The sequence below is a fragment of the Echeneis naucrates genome, chromosome 14, assembly GCF_900963305.1.
Source record: "Echeneis naucrates chromosome 14, fEcheNa1.1, whole genome shotgun sequence".
In the NCBI taxonomy this organism is placed as follows: Eukaryota; Metazoa; Chordata; class Actinopteri; order Carangiformes; family Echeneidae; genus Echeneis; species Echeneis naucrates.
The window spans coordinates 4,878,050-4,900,773 of NC_042524.1; the positions used below are offsets into that span (position 1 = coordinate 4,878,050).

General features: G+C 44.0%; 1 protein-coding gene across 1 annotated transcript in view; it reads right to left on the minus strand.

Annotated features, from left to right (window-relative positions):
- Positions 1-21,878, minus strand: part of frem2a (FRAS1 related extracellular matrix 2a) — a 54,885-nt gene extending 33,007 nt beyond the window's left edge. Inside the window, exons 1-3 of the mRNA XM_029519720.1 lie at positions 16,904-21,878; positions 14,076-14,165; positions 676-822 (exon numbers count right to left, since the gene is read on the minus strand). Of these exons, the coding sequence (XP_029375580.1) occupies positions 676-822; positions 14,076-14,165; positions 16,904-21,878 (5,212 nt within the window). The remainder of the gene's footprint in view (positions 1-675; positions 823-14,075; positions 14,166-16,903) is intronic.
- Positions 21,879-22,724: the final 846 nt, after the last annotated feature.

Below are 22,724 nucleotides of genomic sequence, written 5' to 3' on the forward strand. Positions count from 1 at the left end.
TGACAGTATTTGCCTTTCACTTTTTACTTTATTGCTATTTATACACAGAAAGAGGAGCACAGAGCTATGAAAACCTGAATATTAACGGTAGTTATAATAAGCAATAACATTTTAAATGAATGCTACTACGAGGCTATCGCTAAATATTTGAGATTATGCTCAGGCACAAAGACGCTTTTAGGTAAAAGCTATTTTTGCTTCTTGGTTTCTTGTTTTGTTTTTTTTTTTGCATTCAATCATAATTTAAATCTCTAAGAACCGTTTCAGGCATGGCTTCATTTTCACTGAGAGTACACATAAAACTGAATAAACAGCTAAAATAATTAACAGGAAGTCCAACAGCAGTAAAAAACTGGATAAATGTAAGCACACTGATGTGCTTACATGAGGTTTAAGAGGTAAAATGTTGTATTCACCAGTGCTTTTAAACTTACAGATGTTTGCGAACCAGACATAACCACAACAAATTAGATCGAGTTCATTTTGAGGGGACATGAGGAGAGTGCAGAAAAGAAATATCAGGGTTTTATCCAGAGTTGTGATCTTTGAATGTCTGAGAATTTACTGTGGCTACAGGAAATGTGGACCAAAGCTGTGCGTCTGTTGAGCTGCAGACAGATGTGGCCGTTCCTGCTAATGGAACAGAAAGGTTAGGAGGGACAGAACCGCACTCACCGATGAAAGACGTCTCTCCGAGGTAGCCTCTGCGTCTCAGCACCACCTCCAGAAATTTGTCCTCCTCATCCACCACGTAGTACTCTTTCTCCAGAGAGATCCAGGCCCAGTCAAGACGGAAACGCTGCCCCTTTAGCTTGTTACCACCTGGACAAAATATTCAAGACGGTTAAAGCATTCTGTTACTGGTCTAGTCCTCATCTATCTGAAATATGTGCTTCCTGAATAAGTCAAGTGTGAAGGTGTAAACACACTCTTTATTGGATCTCTGTGGAAATGGCGCAGCGGCGGGACTGCACTCGTTTATTTCTCAGATTTAACTACCAAATACTGCACTGGGTTTTCTGTAAAAACTGGAAAGGAAACGATGCGGGGAAATTCCGCGACCCAAGAGAGCAATTACTGTAAAATTGTAATGAAGAAAAAATGTTTTAATTATTTCCAAAGTGCAGCGCAAATGTTCACAACACATCTGGTGCACAATATTTACAGGTTCATAAAAAAGAAAGAAAAAAAAAAAAAAGAGAGAGACAAGTCCCACAGTTCTGAACGTTTTGTATATGCAACCCTTTGAGTTTTACAATTAAAAGAAATTCTCATATGCTCTCCTGCCCTTATTTATTTATTTAATGTTTTGCTTCAGTGAAACAGCACATCATCCAGAGGATTGGAGTTGCCAGCCAGGCCGTACTACGAAGGGGGTGGTATGCAGAGGACATGGCAGGGGTAGTGCTAGGCTAATAGCGCTGAATAGCTGCCACTTCAACAAGCAGTCAGAGAGGATTTCTCATGATGCTTTGTGTGTCTAATTTACCCACATACAACGCTGGTAAATGAGAGATGTTCTGCAATAATGCATGGAAAGGGTGAGCAACCACTGTCAAAGTGAAAAAAACAAAAACAAAGAAGGAGCAGAGGAGGGATCTTATTGTTTTTTGTTTTTTTTTTTCATCTGTTTTTGTATCGCAGTGAACAATGCTCTCCTATGCATGGCATTATGGGGAGAGATAAACTACATGCCTGAGAGTTTGTATTTTGCCAGCAGAGGAAAATGTAGGGGTGAAGGAGTATTTGTGCAAATGTTGTTTGTTGACTGTCAGAGAGAAAAAAAATCTCATTGAACTGCACTAAAGATGATCTCAAGGCAATTTGTTCTTATGTATATTTCTATGAGTTATTCATGCCTCTTCAAGGTGGAACAGCACTGCAGTTCGAAGCACGACAAACATAGAACTTCACCTCCATCGTATAAACTCAGAAATCATAAGTGCCAACCGGGAAAAAAAAAGGATGCCCTGCACTCCGACAAATGTCACATTTTCATACTCTGATGATAGATGAAATAAATATTTCTCAGTTTTGATGCTTTCAAAATAAACACAAGCAGTCATAATGAAAAGTGGAATCGACATTCTCCGAGTAGACAAACAGGTCCAGCCCAACTCCACAGACGGGTAACAGACGTGCTGCTGAGACGCAGCGGAGGTGAAAAGTTCGGCGTTCTCACGGCAGCAGGCGTGCAGACGAAGACAGCTAACGCAATCGGAGGGTCCAGTTCATCACTCACACACTCCCCTTTCAACTTCGCTACAACCTTGACTTCCAGCCCCCTGAGCTCTTAATCAGTGAGTGTGTACCAGTACAACTGATACAGTATACAGAAGCCACCAGTGCTACTGTTCTTAAAGGTTCATGAAAAAGGGCAGAAAAGGCAGGAAAGGAGGAGACTGTTAGTTCTTTTGAATAAAATTTTATTGCTGATTTCCTGTCAGTTATTTCCACTGACTTTAGCCGTTTTGTCTTAGCTGAGGGTTTTAACGATCACATAGATACTAAGAACTTTCTTTTATATGAGACACATGTGGTCTGGTCCAACATATTCACACATTTGAGGCCGCACTCTGGACCTGGTCATTTCTAAAGTTCCTCTGTTGTGGTTATGGATCTGATCTTGTCTGACCATTTCTGTTTTGTTTGATTTCCCGATCACTCAGAATGGAAAATAAAAAAAATAACCCTGCTCAGTTTGTCGAGGCTGCAGCTACATCACCAACTGTGCGTGCAGAGTCGGATGACAGACTCTTGAATCTTTTCCAGTGAAAAATCTTGAATGCAATTGATGTTGTAGATTTGATCAAAATCAACAACACAAACAAAAGAGAAAACGCCACTACGGTAACAAAGCTGAAAAGAGAATGCAGAGAAAGCTGAGTACAAGTGGAGGAAAAAACTAAACTTCAGCTGCACTATGAGCTGTACAAACAGCAAGGCCAGACGGCTACATTTACCTGACATGATTAACAAGAACGTCAGCTGCCATCGGACACTGTTTGCTGTGGTTGGTAAACTCACAAACCCTCCAAAACAGAAAAGCACAGAACTCCTCTCCACTGAGAAATGCCATTTTTTTTTAGTGGGGGGGAGAAAAAAAAAATCAAAAAAAAAATCAATGCCTTTAGACTAAACATTATTGCCAAACCATTTAGTTTGATTGATTTTGAAATCATAAAAGGAACAGTTCAGCATTTCAAACCAACAACATGCACTCTGGACGTCATTCCATCTCACTTTTTAAAATATATTTTTAGCTCAGTAGAAATTGATCTCCTACAAACAATAAGCAGCTCACTGATATCGGGCATTTTTCCCAAGTCACTAAAGACAGCTGCCATTAAGTCTTAGAAAAGAGCACTCTAAATGCTACTATAGACCTGTCTCAAACTTCTTTTTAATATCCAAGATTATTGAGAAAGTTGTATTAAATCGGCTCAACAACCTTTTAAACAAAAGCAGTGACCTTGATAAATTTCAATCAGGCTTCCGACCTCACCACAGGATGTTAGATGATCTCAGGCTGAACACTGATTCCACTCACGTATCAGTCCTGGTGTTTCTAGATCTCCGTGCTGCATTTGACACAGTAGATCACAGGATCCTGCCGCACAGGTCGGAAAACTGGGTTGGACTTTCTGGAGCGGTCCTTAATTGGTTCGGTCTCGACCTCTAAAAACACCCGGACCAAGATCGCACCCTTGGTGCGCTAGTTGAGTAAGATCTGGCTTTGAGCAGCCACATCAAAGCTGTCACCTACTGTAGACAGCTTTTACCGGCTCAAAAAACAACATCAACAGGATGAAAAGTTTTGTCACCCAAAAAGACATTCATCTCCAGGAGACTCGATTGCTGTAACGGTGTTCTGACCGGTATCCCCAAAAGGAGCATTACACAGCTGCAGCTCAGAGATCAGAGCACATTACAGCAGTTTTAAATCTTTACACTGGCTCCCAGTCAGCCACAGGATATTTTAAAACCCTTCTGCTAGTTTAGAAACCGCAGAACGGTTTGGGAGCAGAATTTAAACGGAGCAGGAATCCTCATGGACTCAGGTCACCTAGTCCAGACCAGAGTCCTGAAAAAGCATGGAGACGCAGCAGCATTAAGCTTTTATGCTGCAAAAAAGTGGAACAATCGTCCAGTGGAGGTCAAATGTTAGTCCTTTTAGTCCAGGTTAAAAATTAGTCTTTTCTCATGTGCTTATTGATGAAGCCTGCACTGAACTTCTCTGAACTTCTCCATACTGTTATATGTATGTAAAGCACATTGAATGGCCTATGTGTATGAAATGCGCTGTATAAATAAACTGGCCTTGCCTTACTGTGAGACCTCTCACTGGAGGTGTTCAGACAATGGGGCTGTGAATCAGAGGGCATCAGACTGCCTCACTGCTCCGGCCTCTTGGAAGGATAAAAGACTTTTCACGTGTGCTGACCATATTAAAAAAAAAAACAGCTTTGAAATCATCCTCTATAGAGCTAAATTCACTTCAGGGCATCTTTCAAAGGCTTCTCTAACAAAAACTCACCACAGGGTTTTCTTTTTTCAACCAATTAGTGATCCGTTCCTGTAGAACAAATTTCAAGCAACTGGGCGCTCTGAGAGAAACTTTGATACTCCAGTTTTGATGATGAATAATCACGGAGAGCTGTCCAGACAGATAAAGCGTGTGGCTGTTTTTTTTTTTTTTTTTTTCCCCACCATCCCCTCCTGAAGTTCAAGATTTGCAAACTGTGCGCTGCACGTGCTCATCTCGCATTCGAAATGACACATGGAGACAGTGCCGACGTAGGTAACGCAGACGAGTCTCGCCTTTCTGTTGAAATTCGATAACTTAAACATTGTTAGTGTTAAAGTGTTACAGCTTCGACTATAGTTTTGTATAATATCACCGAGGCAAATGGTTTCGTGTCATGTGAAAGCCTTTGCTGGCAGGGATGAAGCATTGGGAATTAATCAACGCTGCCTCCATGGAGCTTTACAGTTTCTTTCATCTAACAGATTCAGTTTTATGGTTCACATATTACACAACGGTTTAGTCTAAATGTGGTCTGCTGAAAAAAAGCTGAAAAAAGCTCAGCTTAAAAACGACTCTACTCTACCTGTTAAGGATAAAGAGAGAGCTAAAAATCTGAAGTTAGTGAGATCCAATCTGAGTGATAAGGAAAACACACAATCACACACCTGTCGTCTGGGTACAGGCGTCTGTTTGCTCTGCTGTCTTTTAACTTGTTTGGTCTCCGGAACTGCCACTTCCATTTAAAAGATCTTTTTCATACAGAGATTATCAATCACACTTTCATCTCACACTATCTCACACCTCCCTTTTCTCTCTAACCTTCAATTTCTACAAATTTGAAGACCCTCAACCCCTAAAAGTACCCCCCCCCCTTACTGTAGGTATCTGTTCAGTTTGGGAACATGCTGCTCAAGCACCATGCTAGATTCTCACACTTTGGGTCTATGAAAGGAATGAAGTCTTAAGCCATCCAAACTGAGGGCATGTGAAGTCAAGAGATGGTGTTCACGTCAAAGTGGAGCTGAAAGTAATTTTGGAGTTTATTAAAGCAGAATCCATTATCGAATCCTTGATCTGAGTCTGACTTGAGTAAAAAAAGTGTTGCACTGAGCTGTCATGGACGTTCTGTCTGAGTCAGATTAAGAGTAAACTGAAAAGTCTATCTTAGTAAGTTTTATCCTTAGAAAAGGATAAAACAGCAAAATAGGTCTCTAAACATCAGCAGTGCCAGATGTTTATGCTGCCTGACAGCCAACTCCAGACTCAGACATCAGGCTATAAGGACTTTTCACACCAACCAACCAAATCGCCATTCAAACCATTTTACTGGCTCGTTACAGCATCAGTGTCCATTCCAGGTTTAGCACAATATGGCATCACCCATTTAATGCTGTATGCTGTTGGTCACCGAGTCACAGAATGAAGCTCCACCTCTCTACAAGAGATAAGTCAGACTGAAAGCATCACACAGCCAACGCAAAACAAACAATCTGTGCAAATATGAATACAGCACAAACCGGGGGCAGATGGCAACATCAAATCTTCAGTCTCCCTGAAAACACTTTTCAACCTTGATTTCCAATTGATTTCACTTTTTCGGCACAGACTCATGTTTGGCCATTAAACACATTTATGAGTAGTGCGTCGAAATAAACGGTGGAGCTGCCAATCATAGGTTTTTGGGTGATGTGTGAAGCAGGTGTTCTTTTGTGTACTTGTGGCTTTTGATAAGAGAGAATATCGTGTTTTCAGCATAAAGTTCAACAGCCAGAGCCATGTGAGAAAAATAACACTTCCATGAGAAACAACACCATGACAAATAACGTTTTAATTCCAATTTTAAAAGAAGCTTCACTCCTCTCAAAAAAACAAAAACAAAAATAACAAAAAAAAAAAAAAACTTAGCTCTGTGTCTAGTCTGAGTTTTTACCCACAAAAATCAAAAGGAGTTTCTCACAGCAAGACGATGCTGTCTGCTGTTGGGTACATCTGTTGCTGGCAGTAGTCGTCCTTCCCTCACTGTTATGGCTCCATCAACCTTGTATACTTCTTTGTATACAAGTCCAGAACAGTCAGTGCAACTGGCAACAAAACAGCTGTATGCAACCAACAAAAACAACAACAACAACAACAAAAACCTTAGCGAACCATCAGAGCAGGACGTAATTGCTAAATTCTGCCAGTCATCTGGTTGACAAGATGTTCCTTTTCACAAATTACCCAGGACAAGGTGACACCCACCTCAGTAAAATACACTTGCGGTAATATTTCAGCATTAATAGGAGCCCACGCACAATCCGTCTGACAGGAGTGGCACTCTACATAAATTTTGATGGCTGGCACAACACAAACATCTCCCTCCCCCTCAGCATGTTTCAGCACCTTTTAGTTTAGCCTGACAGATGCGCCGTCATCACTGTCGTGAGGCTGGCGGGCTTGGCATTTATGCGACCAGTGGCAAAGAGACGCGAGAGCAAAGACCGCAGTGGGATCTATTCCTCAGTCCACAAGGTGTGTTTATCTGCATGTGTGTGTGTGCACGAATCACACTGCACATTCACTGTGCCCGTGGCAAACCGCACGACAAGGGATGTCTCATGAGATGTGGCGAGATGTCAGGAGGTTGGCCGTGATGAGCGCACCTGTTTAAAATGCTGCTCGACCGTGGAGCAAATTGATGCTAATTTGCATGCGCTTTCTTTGTTTTTAACTCACCAGGATCAAAAACCGTTGGACTGCTCTGCACCAACACTTTTACATGTGTGGAGGTAATTATTTCCACTACGCAATGCGTTTGATCAATCGTTTCACACGACTTCACAAGCCAATCCAAAGCAACAACGTGTTGCTGCAGTTTGTATCACTTCATGTAGTCGTGTGTGTTTGCGTGTGCGAGGACGTGAAGCGAAACACAAAATTAACCACCCCACCACTAAACACCTGCCCTAAAGGAATGAAAGTTGCACGCCTCAGAAAAATGCATTATTTCCTTCCTACACTCAGCAGCCATTGGCTGTGGTGCAGAAACACCTGGAGCACCCTCGCACATGAAACCCGAGGAAACTGACACGCAGGGCAGAGAGTGCTCACGCCTTTGAAGTTCTTGAGATACACTTAATAACCTTGAGCTTTTTTCACTGATATCTACAAAAACCTACAAATGCCTTTCATGACCCAGGGCATATCTTATGGGGAAATGGCTCGGGGACAAAGAGATTGGGGCTTCTCTCAGGTGAAAGAGTGTGTGCGTCTGCGGTTGTAGCTTTAGCTGGGCGTGTGTGCATCCATGTGTCCGTGCGCGTTTGGAGTGTCAGATGAATAATAACATCTAAAAGCTTTTTTTTTTTTTTTTTTGTATGCTCATCACAGAGGCAGAACTCCAGCGCGTCTATCACTCCAGCTTCACTGCAAATCTCCATCTCCACATGCTGCTAATATAATATTTAACAGAGGGATGGGTTACTGAAATCCCTGGTTTCTCCTTACCACTTTTTTTCCTATGGTCTCATTTCCCTCCATTGTCTCCTTCGGCTCTTTACTTCAGTGGCTTCCCATACTTTTAGATGTATGTTTTTTTATTATTGCAGATTAGAGCAGAGCTAAGAACGGCTCCCCAACGCTGTGTGCTTTTATATTACAACATGAAACAGAAAAGTGCAACTGCAACTCCCATTCACATGGAAATGTTTGTATGATTAACAAAAATCGTTACAGGAAAAGTTTCATGGGAGTCTCTTAAAAGTTAAATAGCAGGAAAGAGAGAATTCCTGACAAGCAAAAAAGATAATTCAGTTTTATTTCACACTGAGAAAACCACGACGAGGAAGGAAGCGGTGACATTGATTGAAATAACTGACTTTTTAGGTTTTTAAGAATATTTCTGAGCAAAATGGATGTGGAAAAGATTATTCTTCAGATTACGCTGTTTGGTCATGTTTGTGCATCGGATCACTTGTCAAGCTTGGAGAAACACAGCATCACCGGTGATTATGGTGATGAAAAAAAAAAATCCCTTCACATCTCTCAACAAGTCTCATGCTCTCATCTCAGTACTATAATGATTTGCAAATCATCGGCTGCGACACTCGAAGCTGCAGAATGTGCCGTAATCCTACAACAGAGACATCCATCAGTACCGGCGCTGACAGAAAAACACGGCGGGGAGAGACAGCAGGACAAAGCAGCGAGGGTGTGACAGTAAAACTCTTGTCTGAAGCTTCAGACAACAGTTGACACTTGGCACAATGAGCCGCAACATATTTTCAGATTAAATACAGGAAGACGGGTAGGGCCACATATTGAGACTGTACCTCGACTGGAGAAGAGAGGACATTGATAGGCAGCAAGACATGAAAGTAACACCAAATAACAAAACATATAATGAACAAAAGGATGCTGAACGGCGTGGCAGGAGGAAAATAAACAAACACTTTCATAGAGATCTAAGAGTGACATTGTGGAGAGGTGAAGTGGATAAAGATGGAAGAGTTGGGCCCTGAGAGAACTGAATGACAGTAAATTCCTGAGAGTAGACAGATAAAGAGAAACCATAAAGCCTTCAAGCATGTTGCTGTGTGTGTGTGTTGGTCTCTAGATGATGCATGTTGATGCATTACGCTGCAATTCTGCAAATGCATGCTGGTCAGCTGAACAACAAGAAGGAAAAAAAAAAAAAAAAAAAAAAAAAAGGGATTCCTCTTTTCCACCGCGGCCATGACAACTAGTGTTTGTTTTTTTTGTGTGTTTTTTTTATTATTTTAGGTGCTTTCATGTGTAAACTCAATTTCCAAAGGGAAAGTGAGATATATTAAAGACGGATTTAGAAAACCAATACCGCGACAACTACGCAACTTTGGAAACGTATTAACCCTATAATGCCATATTTGATACATACATTTATGAGACCGTCGCCTCAGCAAAAGAAAAGAAAAAGAGATTGAAAAAGGCAGCTGTTTGGAAAAAAATAAAGATTCAGATGGCCAAAAGTTTTTGTTATTGCCTGAATTGCCTATAATGCCCGATGTGACAAATAAGATATAAACAAAAAGGCAAATATGCTTCTTTTTTTTTTACATTTTGTTAAAAGGGCCAAATAAAACAATGTCATTAGTCTGACATTGTCCCATATTTTTGGAACAGATCTAGGTTCCTTTAATGCATCAAAATGCTCATCCCACAAACAAATACAAGCAACCTTTCTCAGAAACGGCGCCATAAGATGATTCAAGACTTTCCAACTTGCCAGTCTTGGAGGATTTGTATTGCATATCTGCTATATCGCTCCTAGATTGCTCAGAAAACAGTCAGCCAGCGAGAGCTCCAGAGAGAAACCCGACAGAGGAGATGTAAAACCACAAAAAAACACCACCACCAAAACAAACCCCACTATCAACATGGAAATCATATCAGCCTGAGTTGTTATCATGAATGCTGTTTACATTCAGTGCATTTGTTGACGAATTTACTTTCCTGGACCAAGATATAATCAGACTTTGACTCATTCCATTACGAAGGTGAGGAGTTTAAAAGTTACAAGAGAAGCATTTTAAAAAACAAAAGAAAAAGGCAGGGGGCGTGCATCCGAGGAGGCTATTTCCTCTGAAGTGTTGGCACTACTGTTATGGAATAAAGGCTTTCTGAAGCAAAGAGAGGGAAGTCGCTGTGGCAGCACAGACTCACACAATCACACATTGTGCCCAAACAAAATTGATGACAAAGAGCCGATGCCCTGGCAGTGGAGTCTGTGGCGATAATTAGTCTTCGAGCACTAACAAGGGAAAATCTGCACTCAGTATGTTGTTTTATTCAGCAGGAATGTGTGACGACCAAACGCATTTAATGTGTGCTGTGGGCAGTGAAGCGTGGACGAGGTGGGGATATGGAAACTGCAGGGGGATATATTGTAAAGCTGCAGTATGTCTGGGCTCCTAATGGGGGCGGGATGAAAGGTATCTGTTGTAACAATCGATCCCAAGAAACATGGAGACAAATAGAAGTCAGGAGAGAGCGAGAGGAAGCATCCTGCCCTCATCCTGTCATCTGTCCGTGTGAGATACTCCTGAATTCTAAGAAAACCAAAATACCTATTCATTAATGCCTTTGGTTGTATCAGTTGGAGGCCAGAAAAATAGCCAGATTTTCCAAAAAAATTGTATTATTATTATCATCATCCGTCTAGCTCTGAGATTTCTGCCACTACTCATTTGAGCTGAATCAAATACAACAGCAACATCTCTTCCTCAGCACAAAGCACCTGCCGCTCTGTCTTACCCACTACAAGTGGAACATAGAGAAATAAAAAAATAAATAAATAAATACAACAAAATCTTATGATGTGGAAAAAAAAAAACATTAAATTTTGCCTCAATAGCACGAGAGCGAAGCGTGTAGAGCAATGTGTGGTTTGGTAATTTGAAGATGCTTAGCGTCTGAGGCAATTCTTGATGGATATCAATGCTCAGTCCCAGCTTCTCAAATATGAACGTTTCCTTTGTGCGTTTTGTTTGTAGATTCTAAACAGATTGGCTTTGTGTTTCTGATCATTGGACAGTCAAAATATTTTAGTAAGACATCGCTGGCCAATCAATAATGAAAATCGCAGTCACATAGGCGGTCCTGCTTTCGAGACTTTCAGATTGCTTTCATTGTAATTTGTGTTGTTTTTCTGCCTGGGAAACAAGTCCAGCCCATTACGGTCCGCCGCAGCGATCGCAGCTGGTCCTAACCTTTGACAGAAGGCGCTTCCTGCCACTCTTCCTCTATAGATGAGCCTGTAACAGAGCCGTGTAATTACCAGTGGTAATTATCAGTGGTTGCCTGGGAGCTCTGCCTGGCTCAGACGCCCAGGGCTCTCATTACTGACAATGCTGCCTGAGCTCTTAAATATCAAACACCTCTTTGTGCTGGGGGGGACCAGCCACCCCCTTAGCTGCCGGCTACCCCTCTCGCTCTTTGCTGCGCATGCATGTGTGGGATTGTTTGCTGCAGTGGTGTGTGTCTGTGTGTGTGTGTGTGTAGTAGGCACATGGCTGTGACATAGCTTCATAAATATATGTGTACCCATTTACGCGCACATTCATGTATTACAACTTCCTGGTGTAAAGCAGATGCTCAAAGACATTGGGGGGGATTTCTGGGAAGGAAGACTCTGAGAAGATTGCTTTGTTGGTCCACCCGTATATATATATTGAGTTGTTGGGTAAGTTTGCAGAATCCACAAGTCTCTTGGGAATGAACAAAGCCCAAGAAGATCCAGTGAAGTTATGGATTGATAATATGAACTCATATGAATTCAATTGAAGTACAGAGCTCCTGTTGAAAGCCTCAGGCCCTTTTATTGCAGACAGACTATCGCCGCGAGCTGAGTATAAGAAAAAAAAAAAAATAAAACAACTGAGAACTTTAGAGCAGGATGGACAATCTATTAGTCAGTGTATCTCCTTTCATGTGTATAAAGGCACTGCGTTTCTACACTGCCACACATTAGCAGCTTCTACCAAGTGCATTATGGTTATAGTTACAGTTATAAAAAGAAAAAAAAAAAGAAAGCACATATTAAAAATAAGACTACGTCCATTAACACGTTTCTATACAGACGGAGTGTAAGGCTTGGTTTTCCTCTAGAAGAAAACTTCAAAGTGTTTTTTTTTTTTTTTCCTCCAATGTCAGTGACAGTTATATGAGATTCTGAATGCCTTAACACAGGATGACCATGTAATCACAAGTAAAGACAACACTCTTTTTGTTGTGATGCCAGTCTCAGCGCTCTCTGGTTCTTTTCTGGCCTTTAACACAACACGGCCATGTTTGATCATATGGGAGGAAAATTAGTAAAGAGAGAAATGAGAGAAACTGTTTCTGGAACTTATTCTGAATGCTTTCTCTGTTAAAGTACAGATGTTTATTCTTTTCACTGCGCGTTTAAGGGAGGAGTGCACAAATAGCACAGAGCGCTGTGCGGTAAATGTTTGACTATACATCCTGCTGATTTAAGTGAACCCATAGAGCCATTATGTGGCTGTTTTAAGACATCGGAAGTGTTGGCAGGGAGCTGTTGTGTAAAGTCATTAAAATTTTACTTCAACTTAAAGCACAATATAGAGGTTTTATGAAGGCGTTTATTCTGGTCACTGGATTTTTATTTATTTATTTATTTATTTTAAGAGGAAATCCAGACTATTTTATCACAAGACGTTAGACCAACCTATTGTGTATGTTTTGGTTTTTCTTTTACATGTGGGTAGTTTCTTTTGATGCACATTTCATCTACTTTTGTTCTAATTGCACACTGATATAAATACCTAACTGTAGCTTTAGCAAAGCTTTTAAATTGTTATTACCTCATTCATAATGATTTCTGTGCAGTAGGAGGACATTTGGTTTTTTTTCTCTGAGCTTTGCTGATCTCCTGAGCTCTGCTCAATGGCAGAAATTTCTGATACGAACCTCTCACTCACTGATTGCTTAATTAGACACCGTCACTGATAACAGAAAGCTAATCTATGCAAATTGCAAGCGCGCTTATAGAACAAAATGTAGAAAATTTTAAGTGGCATGTGCATATTTTAAACTGCAGATGACAGTTATTATAAGCACCCTTTTGTCATAACAGGAGAGAAATTAAAGTTGTTGTTTTCTCCAAATTCAACGCGCTCATTGCTTTGTATGCTTGAGTTGTCTTGACATTCTATAGCTGCTATTTACAAAACGGGATTGAAATACCCTTCTTTGTGCTTATCTAAAAAAGCCTCAATAAAACGGCCTTCCATCTGAACAGAATATACAATAACACTGCCCGACATATCCGGCAGTCATATTCACAAATTACACAGGCGGTCTCATCAAATCATTGAAATGTGAAAATGATGCATGTTAATCTAAGCACCACAGAAAGAGTTTTCTATCTTTAATGAAAGCGGAAGCCTCATCAGTTTCTCAGTAAGTTAATAAGATGTAACATCATTTATAGTGTACAGGTACAGACAGACCCCCCCCCCCCCCGCTTTCGCAAATCCTGAATCAAGAGGACGTCAATGCAAATGCATCTGAAGCTGACAAAGCAGCAGACCTCCATTTACCACAAAGATATGAATGGAAAAACAACCAAAATATCAACAACAACAAAAAAAAAAAAAAAACTTCACTGAGCTGTTTATAAAAGCTGCAGGGAACTATTTGCAAAATTAAACACACAGCAAGCTGGAATATGATACTTGGCAGTTGACTCGCAGGTGCATCACAAACAGGAGCTGTGAACTGCTGTATGAGTAATGAGTGATTCTCCGAAACCTGACAACTGCAGCAGAAACTCAGGAGGAGAGGAGGAGAGTCACCAATTCACCCAGAGAGATGAGAACCCGGTGAGCCTAAACCACAGAGTGACAGGTTTGATCTTCGCATGAGCCAATTTGTATCCAGCAGCATCCTGTTCAGATGTTATTTGGAAACACCCGAGGCTTTTTCTCTCCTTGAGGGTAAACATTTTTGTGGATATTTAAGAAGCAGCTTATACCTATTTGCAAACACAAAAGACAAAGAAAAATCTTACCGCTATCTTCAACAGAGAAATGGAAGAGATCTGACGTGGCGTTTTCCTCACCCCGCAACACGTAGCAGATGTTCAGGTCATCAATATCAGCTGAAAAACAGACATTTCTGTTTACTTAAAAAAAAAACAGAAGAGCTGAAGCAGCAACACAAAGCTGAAATTTGTGCAAATATGATAAAAGCCCTGTCATAGGAGAACAAACACTAAAACCACACAGAGATAACAAGTAAACAACAACGAATGTTGTAATTAATGATAGACTGCAAATGAGGGGTGGCGAGCTCTGCATTTTAAACTGAAAGTGTTATGTCGACGCGAGAGGCTACACAGTTAAAATATTAACAACTGTGCAGGACTGACTTAAAGCAAGGTGAAGGCTAACTTATCAAACATCCAAAAGATTTGCCCTTGCAGAGTTAAAAAAAAAAAATACATTTACTTATTTATTTATGAAACACTTTGCATTTAAAGATTAAGAAAGAGGGGGGAAAAAAAAAACTTTATGGGAAGTTTCATGCTGGCTGCAGAAATGGCCTCAAACACACTTTTGAAGTTGCATTATGGGTTTATGACTTGTTCAAACAGTCTCTCAGTCAAATAATCGCCCAAAGATGGAAGCTGTCCTGCTTCAGCACCGTATCAGCTACAGTAACAGCAGGTCTCAAGTATCACACTGTTTCAGTTCCTTATCACCTCTCAGCATGAATAATTTTATACCAGAGAAAAGTGCTCTCAAAGTCATGCATCTGTAATCCAGGACGATAAGGCCACCATGTCAAATCCAAGACAGCTCGAGCTAAACCAACACAAAACGTTTGAATCGGGAACCTGCCGGCTCTCTGCATCAACAGCTCTGAAAACCAGGTGACAGTGGATGTTGTAATGAAAGATGAGGGGAAGAATGTTAAAAGCAGGATTGTGACGGGGGGAACAGACAAGCTGCACTTCCACAGCTGTTCCCCCAGCCCCAAACTTCTCTGAATTACAGGGCACCTTCTGGATTTTTTCAACCATATTCCAGAAACATCTATTACAGTGCAGAAAAGAAGAAATCATCAAGACCGTGAAAGGGCTTGGCCTCTGCAAACCACCTCCTTCAATAATAGATGTCAGAGGAAGGAGCTTCATAAAAGTATAAACCTCTGACTTCTGGCTGGGACACATCTTCAACCGCTTATGTGACTTCCAGTCATTGATGCCTCCTTTTTCTAACAAAGAGGAGGGAAAAAAAAATGCCCGTAACCGCTTTACACTTTACTGCGATGCAAACTGCAATTATGTTGGCCGACTCATCTTTTTCCCCCATTAGAGAGCATCGAAGAGCTTGTATTGGGGAGGCACCGCTAAGAGGCTGCCTTGAGCCTGAGGACCATGCAAATAAAAAGTCAACACTGTGAACTGGGGGCAACGCTATTCATCAAATATTTAAAGAGAATGTCTCACGGGATGTGCCCTGGAAATAGGATGAGTAAATAAAGAGCAAGGGATTGTCTCTTTCACCTGACTGACTCCACTGACGAGCCTGTTTGCTCTTGTTCACTCTCTCTCCCATAACCCCCTTCCCTCATTCCTTATTTCTGTCATGCAACCCTCCCTCCATTTTTCCCAATTTTCCCCTGCCCGCTTTGCACTCTCTTCCACTTTACTTGATATCTCTGCCCCTTCTTCTGCCCCTTCGGCTCTCGTTCTCGCTTCAATCTTGTCACCTTGCCCTTTTCTTGCACTTTTCTCTCAAAGACTGCAGCCGCACAGTGGTTGTCAGAAGTGTCCGTTTCCTGCAGACTGAGGAGCTGCTTTGTCCCCTGTGTGTACTCAGCCGTCTGTGGCTGTGCCGGGCTGTGGGGCCGTGAGGTGAATTTTCGCGCTTGTTTGTGTAACTGTCTCAGCATGAAATGAAATGCTGCATTGATGGCATCGTTTTAAAGCTCAATCACTGCTACTGTTGTCTTGACTCTGAGCAGAAAAAAAAAAAAAATCAATAGTGAGAAATGCTTACATGCAAAACTAACGCCCAGTTCAAGTGCCATAACTTTCCCTGTCTGTGTGGAGAAATGGATTTCTGATTTTGATTTACTATGCCTTGCAGTTTTGAGGCTTTTTTTCCCCCCTCATTTAAAGCTGTACAAATTCCAATAAATTGGCACAAATTCACTGTGACCTGGTGAAACCAGAACAGAGTGCACCTCAAATGCCACACTGTCACTAAAAAGGTCTGCGCTGACCTTTTCACACCATCCTCTACTTCTGTCCTGCTTCATTTAACAAACCACTGTCGAGAACATCAGATGCGAACATATCCCCAGAGATGCAGAAGCAATAAATTATTCATCTCTAACCATCTAAAAGACATTTGTGTGAAACAGCAGCCCCTAACTTTGGTCTGCTAATTATGATTTGATGAGCAGGGCACATCTAAATCAGGCCCACAAATTAACCATTGAGACTCTCAAGCCGGCACTCGTCACTCATGGGGATAATTATTACCCCATAAATTAAACTCTTTGGCAGTGAGTGTGAAAAATTAATCAAACCTTACTGGTTTGCAGGGATTTTTAACTTAAACATTTTGCTTTGAGATAGAAGTATCACATTAGACGTTAGAGGATTTTTAAAAATGGAAATTTAAAACCACACACACTTTGACAAATCCCTTCAAATTTATGTGGTGCTGTTATTGTTCTAGCCACAATTGCTCGTTTATTAGAGAGCGGGATTAAGTTTGATGTAATTTATGTTTCGCTTCAAAATCCATAACATTAAAACAAAATTGATTTGGACGTATTCATGCAATGCACTACTGTGCTGTTAAAGTTTTGGTGAGGGCTTACCTTGACTAAATGTGTCGATGGAGTTGTTTCCGTGTCCCAGGTGGATGATGTAGCCATGTTTGGGCTGGGCGGTGATGTGAAACAGCAGGGCGTCTGAGCTGCTGTCTCTGTCCTCTGCTCTCAGCACTTTGGAGTTGATGGGGAACCCCAGGTGACCTGTGGCCAGGATCTTCAAGGTGGGGGCGCCCTTATTCACCACGATCTGGGGGACGCCATTGTCTATAGGCACAACAGTGATCTTCATGGTTTGTGGCTGCCGGGTCTCAAAAACTGTGTCGGGGAAAACATAAAAGTCGGTGTGTGTGCCGTCGGTGACGGTGAAGGAGAAAGAGTCCTCGGACGATTCTGTGCCGTCGTGTGTGTAGCTGATGAGGTTTTCATTGAGGTCTTGTTTTGTGAAGCTGGTGACGGGCGTGGACTGGTTGTAAAGGAGTTTACCATGAACGGGCAGCTGGGTGACAGTGAATTTTAGCAGCCTCTCAGCTGTGTCCTGGTCCTCGGCGGTGAGCTCGAATGGTGTAATCAGCTTTATCTGCCCTTCTGTCACAACAAGACTATTTACCGTCACGACAGGTTTCTTATTGTCAACATCCACAATAGAGATTCTGAATGTTCTGAATATCGGATTGTAGCCGTCAGTGACTTCAAACTCAAAACTGTCCATTTTCAGCTCATCGTCAGAGGTGTGGATGTAGTAAATTTTACTGCCAGCCAGCTGCAATTGAGTAAATGAAACAATGGGCATACCTGGAGTGTCCGTACACTCCAAGTGGCCCCTGACGGGGGCCCTTGTGATTGTAAAGGCTAAGCGTTCATCGGGGCTGTTGAGGTCACTCGTGCTGAGAAGGTCAGTGGTCAAAGTCACCCTGCCGCCCTCTCTCAGGGACACGCCTTTGCTGATGACATCAGGGAAGACCATGTCGATGCTGCCCACGGTGATGTAGAAGTAACGATCGATTAGGGGGTTCAGCCCATCCGTGACATCAAATTTGATCAGGTCTCGAATGCCCTCCTGCCCACTGTGTGTGTAAACTAGCAGTCCAGCATCAAGCTCAGCTTGTGTGAAATTCATTCGCAGCGTGATATTCTCCAGAGACCCCGAGGGAGTTTTCCTCTGCAGGAGACCCTGGCCAGGCCCAAACCGGATGATATATGTGAGCGTGCTGTCATCTGAATCCAAATCCGTTGCTTTGAGCACTTTGTCGTTGATCTCTTTAGTCTCTCCGATTTCCACCTCCAGACCATCGTTGATAAGCATCCTGGGCGTCTCGTCATCCACGGGGATGATCACAACCACAGCTGTTTTCTGCACAGAGTACTTCCCGTCCGTAAGAATTATATCGAAGCTGTCCTCTGTTGTCTCTGAGTCATCGTGTTCATAAATAATGCTCGATGCTTCCCTGATCTGCTCTAAAGTGAAATTAGTAACAGGAACCGAGCCTGTTGATAGCTGGTTCAAAATGGCACCGTGTTTGGGAGGTTTGGAAATGATGAACATGAGCTCCTCAGGCGGGATATCGGCATCGGCTCCATTCAGAATCGGGGTGTCAATGACGATGTTCATTCCCTCCATCACCACCATTTCCCTCAAATAAATCTCAGGCTTTTCATCATTTGCTGGGATGATAAGAATTGGGAAGAAATGGTTCTCTGAAAAATTTATGCCATCAGAGCACCTAAATGTGAACCTGTCCTCCACCGGCTCTACCCCTTTGTGAATGCTCTGCACATAGTACACATTCCCCTCCCTGATGTCTTGGATGGTAAAGGCGCTGATAGCTGTTCCTGACCTTGACTTCTCTGAGCCCAGAGCTGGTGATATATTTTCCACATAGCCGGCAGTAGGCTGCACAATAATGGTGCACAGGATGTCATCCGTTGGTGTATCATTATCATCAGCGGTCAAGTGCTGAGGGCCAATGGCGTGCTTTTCCCCTTCAGTGATGCTGAACTGAACACCAACTCCAACCTCAGGGGGCTGGCTGTCAACAGGAAGGATAGTGACTCGAACATGGACACCGTTGACCTTATTGCCACCTACTGTCCATTCATCGGACATGTCCGTAAGAGTCAGGTTGAACCCATCCTGCTGAGAGGTCAGACCTATCTCACCGCCAGCGTGCGCGTACACAACCACACCGTTAATAATGTCAGCCTGCGTAAACCTGGTGGCGGGAACCCCTTTGACCAAGATTTCACCCATAACCGGAGGATCCTCCACAATAAAGGTCAGCTGGAGGTCATCTGTGTCGTCGTCGTGGCCTTGAATGACATTAGTTGTGATTTCTGTGGCTCCGTTTTCCAGAACATCTAAGTGAGAGCCGATTGTTCCGGCGGGCAGGCTGACCGTTGGAGTCTCATCATCGACAGGCTTTACGTTAACTTTGACCGTCACGGTGACAACATGGATTCCATCACTCACATCCAGCTGAAATCCGTCGCTCACCGTCTCCTCCCCGTCATGAGTGTACGATATCTTGCCCTCGGAGATATCCTCGAGTCTAAAAAGCCCTTTTTTCTCTAAATCAGTAAATGCAACCTGGACCTGGCCGTGTTTGGGTGGCTGGCTTAGAGTGAAGGTAATCTGTTTACTCTCCGTGTCGAGGTCTGTGGCGTCTAACTCGGCGACGCTGATGATGTGCATGCCACGTTCCAGCACAGTGAAGCCAGTGTTTGTTATCTGGGGGGGCTTATTGTTGACGGGCTGGAGGTAGATAGTAAAAGCCCCTTCTACGCTGTTGCCGGCTGTGTCCTCAACTGTGTACCGAAACTGTACAACGTGGGCTGTGATTCCCAGCTCGATGTCCGGGGGGCTGTAGGATAGTTTATGATGGTTGATCTGTGCTTGCGTGAACTCCGTGACCTCGGTGTGCGGACTGTCTGTCAGAACCAGAGAGCCGAACACGGCTGGGTTGTTTTCATCCGTATCGGTCGGAGGCTGGATGACGGTGTATTTGAGGTCCCGGTCCTCGGAGTCCAGATCGGTGTAGCGCAAAACTTCTTTGTTAAAGTGCGTGAGCTTGTACTCCTGAACAGTCATCTGCAGGGTTGTGCCGGGGAACAGCTCGGGGGGTAGATCATCAATGGGCAAAATCCGGATTATAAAAATGCTCTCTCCCGATTGATTGGGGGGGTCGTTGTCATCCTGAACGGTGAACACAAACTGGTCCATGATGGTTTCAGTGTTGTGAGGGCCTGTGTGCTTGTAAAACAGCTTCCCATCTGTGACATCTTTCTGAAGCCACTCCGTCACCTCTTTCTCATACACCTCATCCTCAGCGTTGAACTTCCAAGAGGACGGGTCCTCAGGGGCATCTGACTGCCTTAGGAGCAGCGTGCCGACTGTAGAAAGGGGGGGGGCAACAGTGAATTTGATAGTGGAGTCTTCAGAGTCGATATCGGCGGCACTGAGCATGAGGGGCGAAATGGGCATCATCTGGTTTTTGAAGAGCACCAGGCCGGTGTTGGCGTTTATGATGGGCGGCTCGTCATCGGTGGGAACGATGGTGATGGGGAAAAGGAACTCTACTTCGTTCTTCCCGTCCGTCATCTTGAAGACAATGTTGTCGCTGTACGTGTCGCTGCCGTCGTGCTGGTACACAACCGCTCCAGTTCTGAGGTCAGCGGGTGTGAAGACTTTCCGGTGAGAGCCCAGGACCAAGAGGTCGCCGTGACGGAGCCCATCCACCACCGTGACGGTGACCATATCCAGGTTGTCTTCGTCGCTGATCTCCAGGTTGTGCGTGGCGAAGAGCGGCCTGGACTGCCCCTCGTACAGCAGCTGGCCCGTGTTGCGGGTCACCACGGGGGCCAGAGTGTTCATGGGCTTCACCACAATCATAAAGGCGAAGGGGTCCGAGACGGCGCCGTCTGTGTCCACCACCTCAAACTCAAGCTGGAAAATCCTCTCGGTGTCTGAGTCCAGGGAGGGGGGCTTGTAGGCTATCTTCAGATCTCGCAGGTCTCTCTGGTAGAAGGAGGTGATGGGGAGGTTTCTGTCGTCAGTGCTGACTATGTAGCCCTCCTCGTAGGACAGGGGGGAGGTGATGTTGAAGATGAGCTCATCTGGGTCTGACTCTGCGTCCTCGGCTGACAGCATGTCAGGGGTGAGGGCGGTCATGACAAACTGGCTGACCTCCACCATCATCATGGACACGAAGCTGGGCTTGGGCCGGGTGTTCTCTGCCCCCTCCTTGATGCGGATCATCAGATGGAAGTGCTCCTGTTTCACCACGTTTCCCTCCTTGTCGTGCAGCTCCACCACCATGGGGACGTAATCTCTGTCGGGGGACCTGCGGTCAAACGTGTGCTCGTAGCGGATGTGAGCCTGTGTGAATTCATCACAGTCCATCATCTGGGAAAGTTTGCCGCCGTCCACGAGTCTCCCATATCTGGGCAGAGCGCTGCCGCCGGACAGGGCGGCCACCTCACATCGATAGGAGTCCCTGTCGTAGGTAAACTCTAAAATCTTCCCATCTATCGGATTGCTGAGCCCCTTGAGCTGGCCCACAGTGAGCGGCATGTTTTTGGTGAGCAACTCCAGCTGCGTGAAAACTACTTCCACCTCCATCATGAACGGGATAATGACGGTTTCGGTCTGCGCGTCGTACCTGAGCTGCAGCCGGACTCGGTCCTTCGCCGGACTCCTGGAGCCGTAGTGGGAGTAGGTCACGTCGTTGGGGCCGAAATCACACGGAAACTTTTTGGGGGAGAGGTGGCCGGGTCTCTGCGAGAGCGGATCGCTGTCCAGGACGGTGATGCTGCAGCGATCCCCCGGCTGAGTCTGGATCACCAGATCGTTGATGGGATCGATGAAAACCGACCTCCCGAAAGGCACGCGTATTCCGCTGTTGGCCACCAGGATCGCGTCCTCCGACAGCTCGGATCTCAGCGCGTAAAACAATCCGGAGCTGTCAGGCTGCGCCAAAGCCAAACCTGTTACTGACAGAAGCAGGAGAAGTCCGGAGTAAAACATCTCGGCGGCCGATGAGGAAAAACAGCCGACCTGCGCCGGTGATGCTGAGAGCAGCGGAGGAGGAGGAGGAGGAGGAGGAGGAGGATGGGGGAGGAATCCTCACCTTCTTTTCAGGGATTTTAAAAAGAAAATAAATAAATGAGGAGAAAAAATAAAAAGTGGAGCGGAGTCAGCTGGATGTCCGTGCACCACTCCGCCCGGACTCTGAACATACACTGAGAATAGCGCGCAGGAGTTTTTAACTTCAGACACTTGGGAGTCTGCGTAAAAGCGCACCGCCCCCCTCCCCGCACATTGGAGCGTTTTCAGGGCTCGGAGCTTCAGCCTGCCCGGCCATAGGCGACCCGGCTGTCAGTCACGGAGGGTGGAGGGGGGGGGGGGGGGGCGGAGACAAGAGGATGAGCTCAATTACACAGATGTGATTCATTTAGTTCAATTACTGAGGCTGCGCGGAAACAGAAGCTGCTCCGGAACATGATAAAAGTGGAGTTACACTAAGCTTTTTCTTTATTTTCTTTTTAAAGGCGATTCAATACCCTCAAGATTTGATAAGTGCAGCCAGAGATAATGGAGACTAAACAGCTCATTTCGGTTTATGGTTTAAGACATAAGCTCAAGTCGCCTGTAAACCCAGAAACACTGAGGTAATTAGGAGAAATGAAATATTAATATATTGTTTTTTAATGGTAGAAAGAAAGAGGAAGTTGGGTTATTCCACTAACTTTGTTGGATGGCAGCTATTTTAGGTAATTTGTGTAGGCTGGCAGACTGATTTGTTTTTTCACTTCCAAAAGCTCTCTCTCTCTCTCTCTCTCTCTCTCTACTACTACTATTCTGCCGGCTGTC